This window comes from Dasypus novemcinctus, chromosome 13 (genome assembly GCF_030445035.2).
Source record: "Dasypus novemcinctus isolate mDasNov1 chromosome 13, mDasNov1.1.hap2, whole genome shotgun sequence".
NCBI lineage: Eukaryota > Metazoa > Chordata > Mammalia > Cingulata > Dasypodidae > Dasypus > Dasypus novemcinctus.
Genome location: NC_080685.1, coordinates 43,340,142 through 43,364,616, shown reverse-complemented (window position 1 = coordinate 43,364,616; position 24,475 = coordinate 43,340,142). Strand labels below are relative to the sequence as shown.

The window sequence follows — 24,475 nt, the reverse complement described above, 5'->3', positions numbered from 1 at the left end:
TCCCTACCTTAATGAATTACTGGCCTAACTCACCCGACATGCTCTTGAAATTCATTTCTGCAGCATAGTCAAGAACCTACACAAATCCGGTTACATATTATCCCACAAGAGGTTTCTGCCATGGACAGACACTGGGAGCTTTGCGTTTAGGTGATTCTAAAGGCAGGTCTGTCCGTAAACTAAGCTGAGTGCGTAAAATGCTCTCTTCTGTTCTAATCTGTGCTTGCTTTAACTTTGTCAGTCTGTTCAAGCCTAGGAACTCATAAGTCAATTTTCGGATTCGCCTGTTAAAAATTGGATAATGGTGAAAGGTAACCTAAAATTAAATCTTAAAATATCAATACTATCTTGCAATGGAATTTGATGTATAAAAGAAACCATATGGAATTAGATCAACTGCAGGAAAAAGAAGAAAAACTTAGAAAAGTTGTTACTAATAAAATTGTTTTAGTTGCTTAGTTAATAAACAGAGGTGCCCAAATTGTTTTTAAGTGGAAACTTACTAGAAACTGTAAGAGTTAAGATCATTATATAGATGCCTTTATATTATAAAACAGCAGGAGGATAATATCTGAAATTGCTATAAGTGGATGGATTTAGCCTAGAACCTACTATTGTGATATTTCTAAACTGAGTTTACCTTTGCTTATGGTTACTCCAGGTTTAGCCACACCCCTGCTTTAGCTCACTAGCTCCATCTGCCCTTAGACTTCAACTGTTGTGATGGTTATTATAAACTGAGTTTGCTTTTGATTATGGTTACTTCAGGTCTAGCCTCACTCCTTGCCTTTGTTCATGGTTTTTTTTTTTAGATTTTATTTATTTCTCTCCTCTCTCCCCTTCCCCCAGTTGTCTGTTCTCTGTGTCTATTTGCTGCGTGTTCTTTTTTTTTTTTTTTTTTGTCCACTTCTATCCTTATCAGCGGCTCTGGGAATCTGTGTCTCTTTTTGTTGCGTCATCTTGTTGTGTCAGCGCTCCGTGTGTGCAGCACCATTCCTGGGCAGGCTGCACTTTCTTTCATGCTGAGCTGCTCTCCTTATGGGGGGCACTCCTTGTGCATGGGGCTCCTCTACGCAGGGGACACCCTTGTGTGGCATGGCACTCCTTGCGCGCATCAGCACTGCGCATGGGCCAGCTGCACATGGGTCAAGAAGGCCCTGGGTTTGAACCGCGGACCTCCCATGTGGTAGACGGACGCCCTAACCACTGGGCCAAGTCTGCTTCCCTGTTCATGGTTATTTCATGACAACTTCTGTCCCCCATGGTTCATGGGAAAGCAAACTTCAGACACTCCTGTCTTCTGTCCTTCCACTGGTGCCAATAACCATACTTTCTCTCATGACTCCAAGCGTAGACCAAATTGCTGCCTGGTGGAATTCTTGACCCTTGGGGTTAAACAACCACTCTTCTAGCCCAGCGGCTGCTGGAGTCCTGTTATCTCCAAGGACTGGGAGGTGGGCAAGGCCTCCCGTCTCAAGTGTTAGGGCTCCTAAAAGTGGCAATTCATGAGAGAACCAGTTTCCCTGAGGCTTCAGTGACCTCAGTGAGTATATACTGGAATTAGTGTTTTTCATTCAAGGTCTGCCAAAGTCAAAATGGGAGATAAGCAAAGTTCTGAAGTAAAGGAAAATTGTATTTTAAAGCATTGAGAACAATTTGGTTATAAGCCAATAATTAAAAGAAATGAAATTCTTGTGCAAAACCACATGGTCACAGTGCAGATTAATTAGAAATAGCTTTCAAAGAATCTTTTAAATGCTGTTTTACAGTTAAACTTATTTTGTAAAAGAATGAAAGTTATAAGTAATTTTAGTGAGTTGTGCCTAACTCTTTTTGTGTCTGCCTACTTGCACAGTGTTTATTTTAATACGTTGGGATGGTAATATCAAATTAACAAGTGAAAATTCTTAAAAGAGCTATAGTAAAATTGTTAAAAATTAAATATGCAGTTATATATGTGAATGAATATTCCTGGAGCCCAAATTAGGCTAAGAAGGATGGAACAGTCATATAAAAATCTGAATATAGAACATATTGGGAAAGGGGAAAAGATTTTCCTAAACTCTTTGACCTACCCAGCCCCCAGGGGCTCCTCTTTATAAGAGGTCTTTGGAAGGGACTAGGTGTGGCAGATTAAAACTCTGTCTTCTAGGCTGGGGAATTAAGAATCAGTTTGCCGTATAATTCCCCAGTTTAAACCTTTATCAGTCTTAAAATAATAGTGGTTAATAATCCAATTGACTGGGAAACGGACTTTGGCCCAGTGGTTAGGGCGTCCGTCTACCATATGGGAGGTCCGCGGTTCAAACCCCGGGCCTCCTTGACCCGTGTGGAGCTGGCCATGCGCAGTGCTGATGCGCGCAAGGAGTGCCGTGCCACGCAAGGGTGTCCCCCGCGTGGGGGAGCCCCACGTGCAAGGAGTGCGCCCGTGAGGAGAGCCACCCAGCGTGGAAAGAAAGAGCAGCCTGCCCAGGAATGGCGTCGCCCACACTTCCCGTGCCGCTGACGACAACAGAAGCGGACAAAGAAACAAGATGCAGCAAATAGACACCAAGAACAGACAACCAGGGGAGGGGGGGAATTAAAATAAATAAATAAATCTTTAAAAAAAAAAAAAAATAATCCAACTGACAAATTTCAGTAAGTAAAGGAAAAGTCTTGAAAGTTTTGGAAAGATCTTTTCTAATTTATGATTAAAACAAATTAAACAATTATATTGCAGAACCTAGCAGTCAGTATGCTTTTAAGATTATTCACAATTTTAGAATTTTATTAAAGAAAAGAGGTTTTAGGCTCCTATAAATGAAGGAAAAAAAATGGTCCCTGCATAAACTATAATGCTTTCAATTTTATTTAGCTGGGGTGTAATCTCCCTAGATTTATTGGATACCAATTAAATAAACATTATACATATTGTTAGAGGTATCTCCCTTACAAGGTTTACAATGGTTAACAAATACTGACTTGCATTCCTGTGATATAGAATGGCCTCCCATCCAGAGCCTACATGTTCAGAGAGAGCTCATTTCCTCACAAGAATAGACAAAGGAGCCACGTGGCACCACCAACCCCTCCCACATCCCTAGAATTCACTACCCCTAGCCCAGCACCCCCTAGTCATATGAGAGGAAAAATTCACCTCTACAGTTCCCTATTGGCCCTCGGATCTTACCCAAGCCTCAACCCCCTCCCACTGACTAAGCATTTTCCTGCCTATAGAGGCACTGTATAAATTCATAACTACCTCTGCCAGGGGCAGGCTGAAGCCTCTCTTCAGACCCCCACCATGATGGCAGGGGGCCTATAGTCTATTCTTCAGATCCCCTCCATTGAGAGAGCTTCTGCCTGCAACCATCAGTCTCCTTGTCCCAGTGAGTGCCTTTTCTCTAACACATATTAAATCTTTAAGGTGATGAAAATTTTAAGTTCATGTCTAATGAAATTAAGTAAAAGAAGGAAATGTAGATCTGTCTTCTCTTCAATGGATAAAGTAAATTTCATTGGTTGCTAATTGTAAGCTTACTTAAAAGTAAAGTAACTTCTAGTTAATTATAAGAAGTTTGTAAAAGCATCTTCATTTTTTTTTTTCTTGTCCTTTTTTCATGTCAGTTGGGTAATGTGCCAACCTCATAACAAGGCTTGAGGGAGGCCCATCTCACACAAATGTGTGAATACCCATTCATCATGCTTATGACTCACAAAAAGATCAAAAAGCTTCTTCTAAACTGAAGCATTTAAATGGCTAATTCCAGGAAGCCATTATTAATTAGAAACTTAAATTGATATTAATAACAAAAAGTAACTTCATAACAGAGAAACCTGTCAGAGGCCCCTTTAATCTCCATATTAAAGTGGTGGTTAGGACAGATAATCTTGATTCCATCGGGAAACCTAGATTCTCATAAAATAATTGAGAGAGTAGTTTTCCTGTGCTGCTAAAGTAAGTTACCTGTTAATTGGGAAGCAGATGTGGCTCAAGCAACTGAGTTCCCACCTACCAACCACATGGGAGGTCCCTGGTTTGGTTCCTGGTCCCTCCTAAAAAAGACAGTGAGCTGAGCGACTGGCAGGCAAGGCAAGCTGACACAACAAGATAACATAACGAGAGACATGGGGAGGGAAAACAATGAGAGACACAACAAAGCAAAGAGCAGAGGTGGCTCAAGCAATTAGGCACCTCCCTCCCACATCAGAGGTCCTGGGTTCAGTTCCAGTGCCTCCTAAAGAAACAAGGAAGACAGAGCAAGTGCAAACAACAATAGGGTGGGGAGAAATAAAAATAAATCTTAAACTGTTAATTAACATCATCCTGGTAAAGGTGTAGAAGTAAAAAGCAAAGTACGGGATAGTCAAGTTATTTGATATGTTATACATTGCATTGGAAGAGTTTAGAAACTATAAAGATGAAAAGAGAGAGATTTCAAAACTCTCTTGTGCATTCAAACCAGGTATTCAGTACACTGCATGCTGCCTCTCCATTTGAGTTATTGGCTAGGGTGGTCACTAAAACCCCTAAAGCTATGAAAGTATCTGCTACATCTCTGGTTATGCTCCTGAAGTGGAGCATTTCAGATTCAGACTCCTGCAGCAGGTGGTGATGGCTTGATAAGGCCAGACATACAATTGACATTGCCTCCAGTCTGGCTCTGTTTCATGGTACCAAAGGGTGCTATATACCAGGGCAGTGAAACACTGGAGCCTTACCTTCCTAGTCTCTGTCTAGCATCAACAGTGCTGCAGCATGCTGGCTGTGTAAGGGGCATAGCAAGTGGAGCAATGATTACCAGAGTGATGTAAGTAGAATTTAAACACAATTGGCATTATAGTCTGCTCCCATGGAGAGATAACATGTATGGTATTGCAAACCTGGAGCTTAGATCTATTAACTGCAGCTCAAAGAGGAACTTGTGCACTGATTTGCATTAAATACTGTACCTATATGCCTGATGATTATGATTATATCTCTTCCATTGTAGATCTTATGCAGAAGGATATTGAACATGTTAAAATTTTTGATAAATTTAATTCATTTTTGAAGTAGTTGATGAATGTACCTCTAAGATAAAGAAATGGTTCTCTCAAGCAGTCTTTATTTTACTTGCCATATGCTTACCTTTTTGTTGTCTATACTGTCTTTGTGGGTGTATGTCTAGGGCAGTGCCTCTCCTCATACCTCTCCTAGCTGTCCTAAGTATAACCACTGCTGTGGGAACTGGGGTTGGCAGTTTATACCCAAACCCAGCAGTTCTACCACAATCTCTCCCTAGAGTTAACCAATAGCATAAAAGAACTCAAGGAAGAATGCTGTTTTCCATCAACTTTGGGAAGATGCAGCCTATGAAGACACCTGATCTTTCTCACTCTCATGGTCCTGTATGTCATGGCTCGCCCCATCTTCTTTATCCTTTTAAGAGGGCCATATATCTCAAAATTCTAACTAAGTTTATTTCTTACAGAATCCAAGCTTTATTAGTTATGCAGGGATTTCATCCGTTCCAACCAGGGTGCTGGACCCATCTTCCCTTAATCACCATAGAATAGCCAGAGAGGTTTAAATTGTTAAGGTGATGGAAATCTTTAAGAAGTAGACAGGCAGGGACTACTGGCCTAACCAGCAAGAAGTAACTACAGAACAATAACCACTGCCCCTCAACACTCCCTTAAGAATAAGGGCATGAACTCTCTGAGAAGAATTGAGGCAGGTTAGTACAGGGAATTAAGGAGGAGAAGACGAGCAACAACATGGCCAACTGACAACATGGCCACAAGACCCCACCAAGACCTTGACCTTGAGGTTCTAGGTGGGACTCTTTCTGGGGCTGAGGGGAGGCCCTGGATATTCCAAACAGACCTCACCATTGGCCCCTACCATTGGTGGGGTAACCAGTAACAGCTGGGGTCCCTCCCTTTAGCATTAGCAAGGGGAGGAATAATTAGTAGCTTAAAAGGTAACCACACAAGCCAAATCTCTCTCTGCCTAGAGGAACCTGCATCAAATCTGAATGCGTATTTCCATCCTTCTCACCCATTTCCCAGCAAGCTCTGTTTTTTCCCCCCATTTCTCAAATTCTTTTTACTGGCCTAACTAAGCTGGTGTGTTCTTAAATTCTTTTCTGCAACATAGCCAAGAATCTAGAGGAATCCAACAGTTCCGCAGCTTCATTATGTTTTTAAATATTTTTATTCTAGTAACATATCTACAACCTAAAATCCCCCCCTTTAAGCATGTTCACACATGTAATTCAGTGCTGTTAATTATGTTCACAATGTTGTGCTACCATCACCACCATTCATTACCAAAGCTTTATGATCAACCCAAATTGAAACTCTACAATTTAAGCATTAACTCCTCATCGCCCACCCCTAAACCATCCTGAGATAATCTATATTCTAGATTCTGACTCTCTAAATTTGCTTATTCTAATTATTTCATATCAGTGAGGTCACACAATATTTGTCCTTTTGTGTCTGGTGCCCCATTCTACCCTCACACCAACAATGAAAGAGAACTCCTACTTCTCCACATCCTCTCCAAGACTTGTAATTTTCTGTTTTCTTAATAGCCACCATTCTGGTGGATATATAATGGCATTTCATTGTCAGTTTGATTTACATTTCCATAATACCTAGTGATGTTGAACATCTTTTCATGGGCTTTTTGGCCATTTGTGTATCTTCTTTGGAGAAATGTCTACTCAGGTACTTTGCCCATTTTAAAAACGAGTTGTTTGCCTTTTCATTTTTGAGTTGTAGGATTTCTTTATAGTTTCCAGATATTGAACCCTTATCAGATATGTGGTTCTCAAATATTTTCTCCAATTCAGTAGGCTGACTTTTTAATTTCATGATAAAGTCCTTCGATGCAGAAATATTTTTAACTTTGATAAGGTCCCACTTATCTATATTTTTCTTTTGTTGCTTGTGCTTTTGGTGTAAAACCTAAGAAACCATTACTTAACACAAAGTCCTAAAGAGGCTTCTCTACATTTTCCCCTAGGAGTTTGATGTTACTTGTTCTTATATTTAGGTCTATGATAAATTTTGAGGTGATTTTTTGTGTATGCTATAAGAGAGGGATCCACTGTCATTCTCTTGCACATGGGCATCAATTTTCCCAGAACCATTTATTGAAGAGACTATTTTTTTCTTGTTGAGTGGACATGGCACCCTTGTCAAAAATCAATTGACCAGTGACGCAGATGTGGCTCAACCAGTTGGGTGCCCACCTACCATAGGGGAGGGCCTGGGTTCAGGTCCCAGTGCCTCTTAAAAGAAGATGAGCTGTCACCACCCCCGCCACAGTGAGCTAGATGCCACACCCAGAATGGATGCCACAAGCCAGCAGATACTGTAACCCACAGGGAATGGATGTGACTCAGACTGCAATGAGCAGAGAGACGAGAGAACTATCTGAAGGAAGTGGGGGGGATAAATAAAAAAATCTTTTAAAAAAACCTTTAAAAAATGAACTTAAAATGACTAAAAAAAAATCTTTGAAAAAAATCAATTGGCCATAAATGTGAGGATTGATTTCTGAACTCTCAATTCAATTCCTTTGGTCTATATGTCTGTTTGTGAGCCAATACAATGCTGTTTTGATTCTGTGGCAGTTTGATATTATTTATGAATTCCAAAAAAAGATACAGATGGTTTGTAAACTGGTCTGTTCCTCTGGGTGTGATACCCTTTGTATTAGATTCAGCTGAGATGCCTTTGATTAAATTATGTTATGATTATGGCTTTGATTCGAACATGTCATCAGAGCAACTTAATTTGAGTACCCACCTCCCCTTAGTGGGCTATATATATGGACATTTCCTCAGGGAGAAGGTGGAAACAGATACACAGAAAAAGACATGGTTTTGACACTGTTGCCCTGGGGAAAGTTGAGCCATTCACCTGATGGTTTATAGCTGACTTTGTGAAGAGAAGAGAGCAGCTGAGCCCAGAAAGAAATGAGCCCTTGGAAGAGAGATGAGCTTTATGCTAGCCTACAGCTGATATTGGAAGAAACTAGACCCATGGTGCCTTAAGAGGGAAGGGTAGGCTGAACCCTTGCCGACGTCGCCCACCATCTTGCGTCAACACCTGGCAACAGACTTTGGGTGAGGAAGTACATCTTACGGTACCTTGAGTTGGATTCTTTAGGGTCTTGTAACTGTAAGCTTCTACCCGAAATAAATACCCTTTATAAAAGCCAAGAGATCTCTGGTACTTTGCATCAGCACCTTTTTTGCTGACTATACAATTACTATGGTTTTGTAGTAGTAAGTTTTAAGATCAGGAAATGTGAGTCTTCCAACTTTGTTCCTCTTTTTCAAGATGGTTTTGGTTTTTATGGCCCCTTACACTTCCAAATAAATTTGAATACTGGTTTTTCCATTTTTGCGAAGAAGGCTGTTGGAATTATGATTGGAATAGAGTTGCAGTGTAAATTGCCTGAAGTAGAGTTCACATCTCAACAATATTTAGTCTTCCAATCCGTGAACACAGAATATCTTTCTATTTATTTAGGTCTTCTTTGATTTCTGTGTATAGTCCTTTTTTATTTTTTTAAAGATTTTTTATTTTTATTTATTTAATTCCCCTCCCCTCCCCTGGTTGTCTGTCTTCTGTGTCTTTTTGCTGCGTCTTGTTTCTTTGTCCGCTTCTGTTGTCATCAGTGGCACGGGAAGTGTGGGCGGCACCATTCCTGGGCAGGCTGCTCCCTCCTTCGCGCTGGGCGGCTCTCCTTATGGGTGCACTCCTTGCGCGTGGGGCTCCCCTACGTGGGGGACACCCCTGTGTGGGGCAGCACTCCTTGCACGCATCAGCACTGCGCATGGGCCAGCTCCACACGGGTCAAGGAGGCCCGGGGCTTGAACTGCGGGTCTCCCATGTGGTAGACGGACGCCCTAACCACTGGGCCAAAGTCCGTTTCCCTGTGTATAGTCCTTTACATCCTTGGTTAAATTTATTCCTAGATATTTCATTCTTTCAGTTGCTATTGTAAATGGATTTTTAAAATATATCTTCTTCAGATTTTCATGACTAGTATATAGAAACACTAATGAATTTTGAGAGATGATCTTTTACCCTGCCACTTTGCTGAAATCATTTATTAGTTTCAGTAGCTTTGTTGTGAAATTTTCAGGATTTCCAGTATATAGGATCATGTCATCTGCAAATAGGGAAAGTTTTACTCCTTTTCCAGTTTGGATGCCTTTTTATTTTTTCCTCTTGCCTAAGTGGTCTAACTAGAATTTCCAGTAAAATGTTTAATAACAGTGGTGACAGTGGGCATTCTGATCTTGTTCCCAATCTTGGCAGGAAAGCTGAGTCTTTTACCATTGAATATGATGTTAGCTGAGAGTTCTTTATAGATGCCCTTTATCATTTTGAGGAGATTTCATTCTACCCTAGATTTCTACATGTTTTTATTTAAGAAGGGATATGGTTTCATCAAGTGCCTTTTCCACATCGAGATAATTTTTCCTTTGTTATGTTAATGTAGTGTTGCTGAGCGGGGAGGTCTCAGTCTCGCTCAGGCCCAAGAGTTGGGGGGGGGGGTCAGCTCCTACCGAACCGCCGGCGGGGGGTGCTCCAGGGATAGAGCACCGGGGCTCTCCAGGCGTGGGGGACGCGCGGTTAGGAAAGAACCATGGAGACCGCCTGAGCGCAGGAACAGGTCTGCTTTATTACGGAAGTACACTTAGCTATATAGGGTTGGGTAGAGGGAGGGGCGTGATGAAGGGAGGGTTGGCTAAGGGGCGGCTGTGGACAGGCTGAAGCTGATGGATAGACCTGAGGTAAGCAGTTACTGGGGAAGAGGGCAGATTGTGGGTTGGCAATATGGGCGGGACTGGCGGGAAGGGTGGCGGGGGCTGGAAGGGGAGGAGGGGCGGAGAAAGGCGGCAACAATTGTTCCTTTTGTTTTAAAAAGAAATTGAAGCAACAAGTTTTGGTGCGCACGGTGGGTGTGAATGGCTCGGCGTGCGCAGCAACAAAAGACAAGGATTATGAGGAGGAGGAGGAAAAGGAGGTTATAAGGACGGGTACTGGAATAGGATGAGGGGTGGGGGGAGACCACGAGGACCGGCTGGCCGTGAGCGGACGACATAGCATCTGGCCAGGACGCATGTGCCCGCCATTAGGGTCGGCGCACGCCGGCGCCTGGCGCGTGCCGAGCCTTGGCAGCGAAACGGGCCCGTGATGCCCCTGAATCCCTCACCCGAGGGGGAGGAATAGTTGGGGAGAAGTGAGGGGAGGAAGACAAGAAGCTATAGGCGTGCGGTCTGGAGTAGGTGGCGCGGGCGGAAGGGGCGTGGTGGACGGCGGGGGGGGGGACTCAGCGGTGGCGATGCATTGGTAGTGAACTTGTACAAAGGAGAGGACAGTAATAGTGCACTGGGTCATGGCATCCTCTGGCGGAGGATGGGCACATGTAGGAACCTGTGGCAGCGGGGTTGTGTCCCCCCCACTCATAAGACGGAAGGTTCGTGCGTCCAGTGAGGTTGGCGACATCAGTAGTGAAAGAGGGGGCGGAGGCGGTTACGTTCGAGGCGAGGAGTCTTTTTTGTTGCCAGAGGGAGAGCGTCCAATTGAAGGGCTGGTGACTCGGGTTGGCGGCGGCTGGGAGAACGAGGGAAGCCAGGACGAAGAAGACGGCCGCGAGGCTGTATGGAGGCATCATCTGACGGTGTGGCATCTGGCGGCTTGACACAGAAGCATCAGCGAGGTCATTCCCTTGAGCCAGCGGTCCTGGTAGGCCAGAATGGCTTCTGATATGAGCAATGAACCAGGGCTGTTGCCTCGCTTCAAGAAGTCGCTGTACGAAAGCGAGCGCTCGATCAATGTTTGAGTCACCCAGTAAGAAAGTGGCAAGCGGGAGGCTGCGGCACACTTGAAGAGTGTATAGGCTGTCAGTGAAGATGTTGAGAGACTGGTTTGGGTGGAGGTTAAGGACTGCAGCAACAGCTAGAAGCTCGCCCACTTGAACAGAAAAGTCATTTGCGAACAGCAGTTGCCGTGGCTCAGGATTCCCAGGAGTGTATATGATGGCAGCAAACGCCGTTTTTGAGGCATCTCTAAAGGCAGTGATAGCCGAAGGGATCGGGTTCCGTGTGGGCAATGGACGGAACGGGTTGGAAAACACCAATTGAGACATTCCCTGCAGCAATCGGTGATGAGGATAGTGGTTGTCAAAGGAGCCGCGAAAGAGCTCTACCAGGCTCTGCATTTGGGCATTGTTCATGATGAGGGAGGTAACTTCCTTGGCATCTAAAGGCCAAACAATGGTGTGTGGCGAGATGCCATACGTTTGTATGGAGAGAAGTACTAAGTCAGTGGCCAGCGCGATCCAGGCCCTTATGAAAGGGCAGATTTTCGGGAGTTTGCTCTTTGACGTATGCAGAAAAAGGAGAGGGCCATCTTGCCACAAGAGACCTGTGGGAGTGATTGGCGTTGGCAGAACTAAAGCCAAAATTGGAAGGTTAGGGGAGAACCGCTCCAGGTGGCACTGCTGCAGAGCGGCGCTAACTTGCTGGACGACTTCTCGAGCAGCAGGAGTGATGGTGATGCTGTGGGTGGCTGCAGTTGGTGGACTGTCTTTGGTCTGCAAGAGCTCGAAGAGGGGTTGCATCTGCGCTGTTGTGATGGGCAGCGCCGAGCGAAGCCAATTGATTTGTCCGCAAAGTTGTTGGAGTTCAGTCAGCGTCATCTTGTGAGAGACATGAATTTGTGGGCTTGTGGGCTGAATGAAGTGATGAAAACGAAAGCCCAAAAATTGAAAAGGAGGTTGGAGGTTTATTTTGTCTGATTGCACGGTAAGTCCGAGGCTTGAAAGGTTTGTCATCACTGCAGAGAGTAGGTCATTGAGGAGCGCGCTGGAGCTCGCTGCTAAGAGAAGGTCATCCATATAGTGGAGAATGTATGTTTGCTCTGGATGAAACTTTGAGCGCAGCGGCTCAATGGCATGGTTGACATAGAGCTGACATATGGTTGGGCTGTTCTGCATACCTTGCGGTAGCACTCGCCATTGGAATCGAAGGGCTGCGCCCTGGTTGTTGGTGCGTGGGACTGTAAACGCAAATCGCGGACAGTATCGCGGGTGAAGAGGAATAGAGAAAAAGCAGTCCTTGATGTCAATGGTTGCTGCATGAAAATGTTGGGGGACTGCAGTGGGGTGTGGGCATCCTGGCTGAGGTGACCCCATTGGTTTGATATGCTTGTTGATCTCGCAGAGATCGTGGAGAAGGCGGTATTTGCCAGTGCTCTTTTTGCTGATGACAAAGACTGGTGAATTGTAGGGACTAGTGGATGACTCTATATGCCCTGCTTGTAGCTGCTCTTCGACGAGGGCAGAGAGAGCTTGCAGCTTGTGAGCTGGCAAGGGCCACTGCTCGACCCAGATGGGCTCCTCTGTGTCCCATTCCAGAGGGATAGGGTCAGGTTTTGAGATGGGAGCAGTGGCCCCTAGGAGGGGGGCAGGCAGCGCAGCTGAGAAGGCTTCTGTGGTGATTCGGGCCTTTAACTGGCTGAGGACATCTCTCCCCCATAAGATGGTCTGGACTGACGAGAGGACGAGTGGGCGAATTTGGCCTTCATGGCCTTCTCGGTCGCTCCAATGCAGAGGCTGGGATGTTTTCCAGGAGGTAGCGGCTCCCGTGGCGCCGATGACTTGAGGGCCGGTTTCTAGGGGCCAGTGATTGAATGCGGTGATTTCGAAGGGAACACAGGAGACTTCAGCGCCAGAATCTAGAAATCCATCGAACCATTGCCCATTGATTTTGAGCTCTAGTGAAGGTTTCTGGCGGCGTGTGATGGGCATTGTCCACATTATGGCTTGGGAATTTTTCTGGGGGCCTCTTGGGGGTGGGGCTGAGGCCTGCCCCGCTGGAAGTTTAAAGGCTGCTGGGAACCTTGGGCGGCACGGCAGTCGTGGGCCCAGTGATATCCTTTCCCACAACGCGGACATGGCGTAGGAGGGCCCCTTGGCCGTCGCAACGGCGGGTCTGAGCGAGGCGCTGGGCCTGGCTGGGAGCACTCGCGGATGAAGTGGCCGGGCTGGCCGCACCGAAAGCAGACAAGTGGGGCCGGATGAAACAGCCATGGCAGAGGTAAAGGCAGCGGTGAGTGTTTTGACTTGTGGGTCGACGTCATGGCAAGCAAGGACCCATTCGTGCAGAGCTTTGTCGCATATGGGAAGGACTATGGCCCGGAACGGCGCAAGGCACCCATCTATAATAAGTTCTTTGGCCAGTGCAAACTGGGCATCCTCGCTGGAAATCTTCCGCTGACAAGCTTCCAGGACGCGGACGACAAATGCTGGGAAAGTTTCATTGGGGTCCTGAAGCAGCTGCGTGAGCTTGGTGGGCTGCTTGGTGGAAACTAGAGAGAATGACCGCTGGACGAGGACTTTTACCCGATGCCAAAACCCTGGGTCAATTTCGAGATAAGAACGAGGGTTTGCATAATTGTTGGTACCCGTGTATGCGTCAGAGGGATCGAGGACGCCGGCTTGGGCATTCTCCACGATTTGCCGGTCAACAGCCACTTGGTAATGGGAGCGCCATTCAATAAATTGACCTGGCATCAGGATGGCACGGGCTAGTGCAATCCAGTCATATGGGAGAATGAGTTGGGTCCCCAACTCCTCAAGTAGTTGTTGCGCATAAGGGCTGCCAATCCCGTCTTCCTTTACAGCTTTGCGGAGGGTTCTGACCTCTTCCGTTGTAAAGGGTAACCAAGTTTGGGGTCACTGCTGTGTGGGCTGAGGATTCAACAGATATAGCTGGGGGGCTTGAGAAGGCGCGGCACTGGGGACTGATGGAGCAGCCAGGGCAGGTGAAGGGCTATTGCCGTACGGCGGCGGCGAGGGATAAGCGGAACATGGGTGAGAAAATGGCGACTTAGCGGCTTCCGGGCGACAACAAAATGGTGGCGGGACCCTTCCGGGTGCCGGCCAAGATGGTGGAGCAGCCACATCCGGTGGCAGACAAAATGGCGTGAGGGGCGCTTCCAGTTTAGTGGAAGATGGTGACCATGCAGCTTCCGGGCCCAAACCGGATGCTGACTGGGCAGGAAGAGGCGGGTAGAGGCGGGAGAAGGAGGATACCGGCGGAGAAGAAGCCAGATGTGCGCCATCTTGGGCAGAAGTGGGGGAAGAAGGCGGAAGTCCGCCATCTTGGGGAGCGGCAGGAGTGGTTTCTGTTGGCTGCAGGGAGCTCGGGCGGGGAGGTTCGCGCTCAAGAGCAGCAGCAAGTTGGTCAGACAGAGAGTCAGTGTCGGCGGGCTCATCGGGATCACAGTCTAGAGGCCGTTTGGGAGAAGCTTCATAAACGGCTTCGGTTGGAGCGCCAAGGAGACAGGCGCGAATGGCAACGAGAACGGGTAAGAGGCCTGCTGGGAAGGTGCGTTTCTCGTGCTCCATGGCGGAGGTGACTCAATCTATGAGTCGCGAGTATGTGTCCGGGCTCCAGAGTTGGCAGGTGGCGAGCCACGGATTAAAAGGAAGCAAGAGATCCCAGTACTTTTGGAGCTGCCGCAAGGAGACGCGGACTCCATTGGCATCGAGCAGGGCAGCAAGGGCCCTGACTTGTGGCGCCTGACGCAATGACAAAGAGGCGCCCATGACGGGATAGGGACGGGACGACGGCGAGGGGTCCCTTGGGGCTCGTCCGGGCGAGGGGTCCCTACCTGGAGAGGAGGACAATCACAGCAGCAGCAGCAGCAGAGAGGGGCCGGGGGAGGAGCTGCCACGTTGGGCGCCAGTTGTAGCTGAGCGTGAGGGTTTCGTCCTCGCTCAGGCCAAAGAGTCGGGGGGGCTTGCTCCTGCCAAACCGCCGGCGGGGGGTGCTCCAAGAGGGAACACCGGTTCTCCAGGCGTGGGGGACGCGCGGTTGAGGAAAAACCACGGAGACCGCTTGAGCGCAAGAACAGGTCTGCTTTATTGCGGAAGTACACTTGGTTATATAGGCAGGGAAGGGGGTGGAGTATGAAGGGGAGAGCAGGGCGGAGGGGTGGCTGCGGATTGGCTAAAACTGGGGGGGCAGACCTCTGGTAATACGCCGTAAGCAGTTACTGGGGAAGAGGGCAGATTGTAGGTTGGTAATATGGGCAGGACTGGCGGGAAGGGTGGCGGGGCTGGAAGGAGAGGAGGGGCGGAGAAAGGCGGCAACAATGTAGTGTATTGCCTTAATTGGTTTTCTTATTTTGAACTACCCTTGCATACCTGGAATAAATCCCATTTGATCACGGTATATAATTTTTGTAGAATGCTGTTGGATTTGATTTGCTAGTATATTGAGGATTTTTGCATCTATATTGATAAGAGAAATTGGTCTGTACTTTTCTTGTAGTATCTTTATTTGGCTTTGGTATTAGGGTGGTATTTGGGGTTTGTTGAGCAGGGGATCAGGGAGTTGAATGATAACACAAAACACAACAACATACATATAATGGGAATTCCAGAAGAAGAAGACAAGGGAAAAGGGGCAGAAAGAGTAATTGAGAAAATAGTAGGTAAAAATTTCCCAACTCTCATGAAAGAAATGAATTTACATTTCCAAGAAGTAAACCGAACCCCAATCAAAATAAATCTGGGAGGTGTTGCGGACAGTGGACTGAAGATGAATGCCAGAGGACTTGGATCTCAGCTAAAGGACAGCATTCCAGTTACTGAACTTTCAGCAAGTGGCCCTTTTGAAAGTCAAGATCTTCTTCGGAAAGGTTTTCCATGTGTGAAAAATGAACTTTTGCCCAGTCATCCTCTTGAATTATCAGAAAAGAATTTCCAGCTCAACCAAGATAAAATGAATTTTTCCATATTGAGAAACATTCAGGGTCTGTTTGCTCCCCTAAAATTACAGATGGAATTCAAGGCAGTGCAGCAGGCTCAGCAGCTTCCATTTCTTCCAACCTTGCGACGGTTTGCTCGGTCGGTAGAGGTGGGGTCTGGCTGCGGACGAGGGGTCGGTCCAGCTCTGGATGAGGGGTCGGTCCCGCTTGGGACGAAGGGTCGGTCCCACTTGGGACGAGGGGTCGGTCTGGCAGCAGACGAGGGATCGGTCTCACAAGGGGTTGCGCGGTTCGGCTGACGGGGTCGCCCGGCGAAGCCGGCGACGAAGGGGTCGCCCGGAGAAGCAGGCGACGAACTGGGGACAGGGAGGCCAGGCCCTTGTCGGGGGCTCTCAGGACTGGAGGGCGCACGGCAGAAGAACTACCGTGGAGACAAGGTAAACACGCAAGTCCACTTTACTGAGGGAGAGGCAACAGTTTTATAGGGGCTGGGGAAGGCTGATTGGTCGAAGCCACGCCCTGTTCTGATTGGTTGCCGGCGAAAGGTCAGTGGGCGGTACCGGACGGGGGAGGGGTGGTGGTTAGGGATTGGCTGTCGCTGTTGCTGGGGGAAGGGGCAGGGTTTAGGGATTGGTGGCTGCTGTTGCTGGGGTGGAGGGCAGACTTGAGTTTCCTGCCCACGCCTGGCTGTTGCTGCTGTCGGGGGAGGGGAAAAGGGCGGGCTGGATTTTTCCGCCCACACCTGGCTGTTGCTGCTGTCGGGGGAGGGGAAAAGGGCAGACTGGAATTTTCTGCCCTAGGGAGAACGAAGAAGAAGGGTGCCGCCCCACAAGGCAGCGGGTGGCGCCATCCGGGAGGAGGGGCGGCCGCGGAAGCATGGCTGCCGAGAAGGGGAGACCCGAGGGCACTCTGCGCCCATGCCGAGCTTCCTTCAGGGGTGGCGGTGAGTCCGACCAGCCACCCTATTATGGGGGCAGCGGAATTAGGCCTACCGCGGCCGCTCCCCTGCCAGGCCAGCAAACCACACTTCAGCCCGAGGGGTGACCGCACAACCTCAAACCTTTCACTGGATATTTTGAGGGGTAATGATGAGACTATTGGATTTGAAGATATTCTTAATTATCCATCACAAAGTGAAACAATGGGAGAACCACACTTGATGGTTTAATATAAACTTGGTTTACTGTAATCATTTGTGCTGTTAAGGAAAAGAATAGAGTGACTGCAGCTTGTTTATAGTTGTCTTCTTACTATAATTTGATAAACACAACATTAAAAATACACATGAGAAAAACATAAAATAAAAAAATAAATCTGAATAGACCTACTTCAAGACACATAGTACTAATAATGTCAAATGTCAAAGATAAAGAGAAAACTCAGAGCAGCAAAGGAGAAGTAAACCATCACATAGCAAGGATGCCCAGTAACCAAGGAGACAAGAAGACAGTGATATGATACAATTATATACTGAAAGAGAAAAACTTCCAGTCAAGAATTCCTTATCCAGCAAAATTGCCCTTCAAATATGAAGGTAAGAATAAAATATTCACAAACAGAAACTAAGAGAGTTCATAAGAAAGAATCCACCTTTGCAGGAAATATTAAAGTAAGTGTTAGAGCCTGAAAGAAAAAGACAAGAGAGAGAGGCCTGGAGGAGAGTAGAGAAGAAAGAATAGCAGAAAATATCACCAAAAGAATAAAAAGACAAAAATATGATATGGCATATGAAAACTAAAGAATAAAAGTAGAAGTAAATAATGCATTTACAGTAAATAATTAAATTCATTGAATGTGAATGGAATGGATTAAACTCCCAATCAAAAGATATAGGGAAGCAGATATGGCTCTAGTGAGAGGCCTTCCGCCTACCATATAGGACCTGGGTTTGATCCCTGGGGCCTCCTGGTAAAAAAGAAAAAAAGAAACCATGCCTGTGTGGCGAACTGAGTGCCCATGTGGCCTGCCAGTGCCCGTGCAGTGAGCCAGTGCCTATGCAGGTGAGTCACGCTGCAAGATTATGATGGAACAAAAGAGAGACAAAGGGGGCAGTCAAAATGAAGCACAGCAGAGACCAGGAACTGAGGTGGTGCAATTGACAGGGAACCTCTGTTCACATTAGAAGTCCCCAGGATTGAATCCTGGTGAATCCTAGAGGAGAAAGATCAGAAGAGAAGATAGAAAGAGAAATAGATACAGAAGATCACACAGCAAATGCACACAGACAGCAAAAACAGCAGGGTGGGGAGAGGGGAGAAAAAAATTTATATGCTGACAGAATGGGTAAAAAAAAAAAAAAAAGCCATCCCTATGGTGCTTACAAGAGACTCTCCTTAGACCAAGGGATACAAACTGGCTGAAAGTGAAAGGTTGGAAGAAGATACTCCACACAAATAGTAACCAAATGAGAGAAGGGGTGGCTATACTAATATTGGACAATATAGACTTTAAATGCAAGGAAGTAATAAGAGATGCAGAAGGCTATTATATATTAATAAAAGGGATATTAATAAGGAAAATATAACAGTCATAAATATCTATGCATGTAACCAGTGTTCCCCAAAATACATGAGATAAACTCTGGCAAAACTGAGGGGAGAAATAGACATCTGAACAATAATCATTGGAGACTTCAACACACCACTCACATCATTAGATAAAACAACTAGACAGAAGATCAACAAGGAAATAGAGAACTTGAACAATATGATAAACAAGTTAGACCTATCAGACATATACAGAACATTGCATCCAAACACAGCAGGTTATATATTTTTCTCAAGTGCCTACGGATCTTTCTCCAGGATAGCCCACATAATAGGTCACAATGAAGTTCTCAATAAGTATAAAAAGATTGAAATTAAACAAAGCACCTTCTCAGATCATAATGGAATGAAACTGGAAATCAATGATAGACAGGAAAGAGGTAAATTTGAAAATATGTGGAGGCTAAATAACACACTCCAAATAATCAGTACGTCAAAGAAGAAGTTGCAAGTGAAATCAGTAAATATATTGAGACAAATGAAAAAGAAAACACAATTTATCAAAACTTATGGGATACAATGAAGGCAGTCTTGAGAGGGAAATTTATAGCCTTAAATGCTTATATTAAAAAGAACAAAGCTGAAATCAAAGATCTAACTGAACATTTGGAGAAACTAGAAAAAGAACAGCAAACCTGTATTAGCCAAAGGGGTGCTGATGCAAAGTACCAGAAATCTGTTGGCTTTTATAAAGGGTATTTTTTTGAGGTAGAAGCTTACAGTTACCAGGCCATAAAGCATAAGTTACTTCCCTCACCAAAGTCTGTTGCCACATATTAGAACAAGATGGCGGCCGATGTCTGCAAGAGTTCAGCTCCTCCTCCCAAGAATCCATGGTCCCAGCTTCTTCCAATATCAGTTGTAGGCTGGGATAAATCTTGTCTCTCTCCCAGGGTTCATTTCTCTCTGGGCTCAGCTGCTCTGCTCTTTCCACAAAGCCAGCTGTAAGATATCAGGGGAATGACTCATCTCTCTTCCCAGGGCCTCTCCTGTGTTTAATGGAGGCTTCCCTCTTTCCTCACATACCTGTATCTCTGAGTGCTTACTTCCCAGGCTCCAGGATCAAAACCCCAACTATCTACTCTGCCTTTTGTTTTCTCTGAGTGTCCACCCACCAAGGGAGCAGGGCTTGACATCCTACTGTCATAACCCAGTAAAAGCCTTAGTCATAATTTAATCAAGTAAAAGCAAAATCTCTTAGTTCAATACAATCTAAGGGTATCACTAGCCTAGAGGAACAGACCAGTTTACAAACATAATCAGTATTTCTTTTTGGAATTCATCAATAATATCAAACTGCCCCAAAACCAAAGCAAGCAGAAGGAAAGAAATAATAAAGATTAGAGCAGAAATAAATGAAATTGAGAACAAAATGCAATAGAGAAAATCAACAAAACCAAAAGCTGGGTCTTTGAGAAGATTAATAAAATTGACAAACCCCAGGTTAGACTAACAAAGAAAAAAAGAGAGAAGATGCAAATAAATACAATCAGAAATGAAAGGGGGGAAGTTATGACTGACTCCACAGGGGAAAAAAAGGATTATAAAAGGATATTAGGAGAAATTGTATGCCAACAAAGTAGACAACCTAGATGAAATGGACAAATTCCTAGCAATGCACAAACAACCCACACTGATGCTACAAGAAATACAAAAACTTAACAAACCAATCACATTTAAAGAGATTAAATCCATCACCAAAAATCTCCTAATAGGGAAGCAGCTGTGGCTCAAGCAATTGAGCTGCCATTTACCATATGGACCACCCAGGTTCAATCCATGGGGCATCCTGGTAAAAAAAAAGAAAGGCATTCCAGACCTGCACAGAGAGGTGCAGGTCCCTGCATGGCATAGAGAGGAACAGGCCCCCACGTGATGAAGTGATGCACTAAAAAGATGACACAACCAGATTTAAAAAAAACAATTTCCTAACAAAGAAACGTCCAGGACCAGATATTTAAACTCTTCCAAAATTGAAGAGTAGGAAAAATTACCCAACACTTATTTTGAAGCCAACATCACCCAAGATAATGACACTACAAGAAAAGAAAATTACAGACCAATCTCTCTAATGAACATTGATGCAATAATTCTCAACAAATTCTTGCAAATCAAATCCAAAAGCATCTCAAAAGACTTATACATCACAAACAAGTGGGATTTATTCCTGGTATTCAAGACTAGTTCAACATAAGAAAGTCAATCAATGTAATGCACCTCATTAACAAATTGAAGGAAAAAGCTACATGGTCATCTCAATTGATGCAAAAAGGCATTCAACAAAATCCAGCATCCTTTCTCAATAAAAACATTTCAAAAGATAGGAATAGAAGGAAAATTCCTTAATATGATAAAAGGTATAAATGAAAAACCCACAGTCAATATTGTACTCAATGGGGAAAGTTTGAAAGATTTCCCACTAAGACCAGGAACAAGAAAAGGAGACCCACTGTCACCATTGTTATTCAACATTGTACTAGATGTTCTGGCTAGAGCAATTAGACAAGAAAAAAAAAAAAGGCATCCAATAGGAAAAGAAGAAGCAAAACTCTCGCTATTTGCAGATGATATGATCCTATATTCAGAAAACTCTGGAATTTCTATGACAAAGCTACTTGAGCTAATAAATGAGTTCAGCAAAGTGGCAAGATCCAAGATGAACACACAAAAATCAGTAATGTTTTTGTACACTGGTATTGAACAATATGAGGAGGAAATTAGGGGGGAAATTCCATTTACAATAGCAATCAAAAGACTCACATACCTAGGAATCAATTTAATCAAAGAAGTACAGGACCTATATGCAAAAAACTACAAAACAATGCTAAAAGAAATCAGTGACGACCTAAACAAATGGAAAGATGTTCTATGTTCATGGATTGGAAGGCTAAATATCATGAAGATGTCAATCCTACCCAAACTTATTTATAGATTCAATGCAATATCAATCAGAATTCCAACAGCCTATTTTACAGAAATAGAAAAGGCATTACCAAATTCATTTGGAAAGGAATGTGCATCTAAATAGCCAAAACCACTCTAAAAATGAAGAGCAACATGGGAGGAATTTCACAGCCTGACCTTGTAACATATTACAAAGTTACAGTGGTTAAAACATCATGGTGCTAGCAGAAAGTTAGATACACCAATCAGTGGAATAGAATTGCAAATCCAGAAATAAACTCTCACCTCTATGGTCAAATGGTTTTTGAGAAATCTACCAAGTCCATGTTAACAGTACAAAACAGTCTCTTCAACAAATGGTGCTGGGAGAACTGGATGGATATATATAACCAAAAGAATGAAAGAAGACTTCCATCTCACTCCCTATGCAAGAATATACTAAAAATCAAAGACTAAATATAAAAGCCAGGACCATAAAACTCCTAGAAGATGTAGGGAAACATCTTAAAGTTCTTGAGTTAGGTGGCGATTTCTTGGACCTTACACCCAAAAGAAAATATAGATAAATCCTTAAAATTAAACACTTTTCCACCTCACAGAACTTTGTCAAAAGAGTGAAAAGGATGGTCACTCAATGGGAGAAAATTTTTGGAAATCACATGTCCAATATGGGTTTAATATCCATTATATATAAAAAATGTTACAACTCAGCAATAAAAAGACAAATGACCCAATTAAAAAGTAGGCAAAAGACTTTGAATAGATATTTGTCCAAAGAAGAAATACAACTGGCAAAAAAACACATTAAAAATGTTCAACATCACTCATGATTAGGGAAATGCAAATCAAAACTACAATGAGGTATCATTTCACACCTGTCAGAATGGCCACTATTAAAAAGACTGAGAGGGAAGCATACTTGGCCCAATGGATAGGGCGTCCACCTACCACATGGGAGGTCCGCGGTTCAAACCCCGGGCCTCCTTGACCTATGTGGAACTGGCCCACGCGCAGTGCTGATGAGCGCAAGGGGTGTCCTGCCGTGCAGAGGTGTCCCCCGTGTAGCGGAGCCCCAAGCGCAAGGAGTGCGCCCCGTAAGGAGAGCTGCCCAGCATGAAAGAAAGTGCAGCCTGCCCAGGAATGGTGCCACACACACGGAGATCTGACACAACAAGGTGACGCAACAAAAAGAAACACAGATTCCCAGTGCCACTGATGAGGATAGAAGCAGTCACAGAAGAACACACAGCAAATGAACACAGAGAGCAGACAAAATATGGGGGGGGGGGAGGGGGGGAGAGAAATAAATAAAAAATCTTAAAAAAAAAAGAACTACAAATGTTGGAGAGGATGTGGAGAGATAGGAACACTTATTTACTGTTGGTGGAAACAGAATAGTACAACTACTGTGGAGAACTGTTTGGAAGTTTGTAAAGAAGTTGAATATAGAGTTGTCACATGACCCAGTAGTACCACTACTGGATATATACCCAGAAGAACTGAGAGCAGTGACATAAATAGATATCTACACACTGATGTTAATAGTGGCATCATTTACAACTATCAAATGTTGGAAACAACCCAAGTGTCCATTAACTGATGAATGGATAAGCAAAATGTGGTGTATTCACATGATGGAATATTATGCAGCTGTAAGAAGAAATGAATTTGCAAAGCATATGACAACATGGATGTACTTGGAAGACATTACATTGAGTGAAGCAAGCCAGACACAAAAGGACAAATACTGTATGATTGTGTTACTATAAACTAAATATATTGTGTAACATATTGTATGATTCAATTTATATAAAATGTAAATATAAATAAAACAATAGAGAAAATCAACAAAACCAAAAGATGGTTTTCTGAAAAGATTAATAAAATGGACAAACCTATAGTTAGATTGACAAAAAAAAAAATGCAAATAACTAAAATCAAGAGTGAAAGGGGGACATTACTGTGGATAATACAGAAATAAAAAGGATTAAACAGGATACTGTGAACAACTGTATGCCAACAAATTAGCTAAGCTAGATGAAATGGAAAAAAGTCTTAGAAGTACACAAACTACCTACACTTACTCAAAGGAATAGGAGATCTGAACAGACTAGTAATAAGTAAAGAGATTGAATCAGTAATAAAAACCTGCCAATAAAATATAAAATTTTGCAGCCACTGTGAAAGACAGTTTGGTGGTTCCTGGGAAAGCTAAGTATAGAACTCCCATATGACCTGGCAATCCCACTACTAGTATATACCCAAAAGAATTTATTTTTATCTATTTATTTTTTTAAAGATTTATTTTCTTTCTTTGCCCTTCCCGCTCCCCCCTGCCCCCAACCGCCATTGCCTGCTCTCTGTGTCCATTTGTGATGTGTTCCTCTGTGTCTGCTTGCACCCTCAGCAGCACCGGGAAACTGTGTCTTTTTTTTTTTTTTTTTTTTTTGCACCATCTTGCTGTGTCAGCTCTCCGTGTGTGTGGTGCCATTCCTGGATGGGCTGCGCTTTTTTCACACAGTGTGGCTCTTCTTGCAGAGCACATTCCTTGCATGTGGGGCACCCCCGTGTGGGGGTACCCCTGCGTGGCACAGCACTACTTGCGCTTGGCAGCTCTGCACATGGGCCAGTTCACCACATGGGTCACAAGGCCCTGGGTATCGAACCCTGGACCGTCTCATGTGGTAAGTGACTGCTCTATCAATTGAGCCATATCCGCTTCCCCCAAAAGAATTTAAAGCAGGAACTTGAACATATATTTCCCACAGATGTTCATAGCGGCATTATTCACAATTGCCAAAAGATGGAAGCAACCCAAGTGTCCATCAACCGATGAATGGATAAATAAAATGTGGTATATACATACAATAGAATATTATTCATCCATAAAAAGGAATGAAGTCCTGATACATGTGACAACATGAATGAACTTTGAAGATATCATGTTGAGTGAAATAAACCAAACACAGAAGGACAAATATTGTAAGGCCTTACTGATTTGAAATACCAAGGAGATCCCCACCATCTTGCTTCAACCCGTGGCAGCTGACTTTGGTGAGAAAGGACCTCTTATGGTACCTTGAGTTGGACTTTCCATGGCCTTGAGACTGTAAGCACAATGGAGGCCTCCATGCAAGTGCACTGCAGGGGCAGAGGTCCTGGAGGCCTTCACTGGAGGAAGCCATGCTGTGGGTGTGGCAGCCAAAAGAAGAGAGAAAGACAGGCACACAGATGTCAGAAGCCTACAC

General features: G+C 44.5%; 1 protein-coding gene and 1 non-coding gene across 2 annotated transcripts; one reads left to right on the top strand and one right to left on the bottom strand.

The window, feature by feature from the left end:
* Nucleotides 1-3,603: 3,603 nt before the first annotated feature.
* LOC111763237 (small nucleolar RNA U13) lies at nucleotides 3,604-3,707 on the bottom strand. Its single transcript, XR_002796141.2, has one exon. It is a non-coding gene; the product is annotated as a small nucleolar RNA U13 (small nucleolar RNA).
* An 11,877-nt stretch (nucleotides 3,708-15,584) lies between these two features.
* Nucleotides 15,585-16,966, top strand: LOC131280805 (proteasome maturation protein). The gene is given in 2 exon segments (XM_058309313.1): nucleotides 15,585-15,907; nucleotides 16,816-16,966. Coding segments are annotated over 2 exon segments (450 nt in total). The 5' UTR covers nucleotides 15,585-15,608.
* The last annotated feature ends 7,509 nt before the right edge of the window (nucleotides 16,967-24,475 follow it).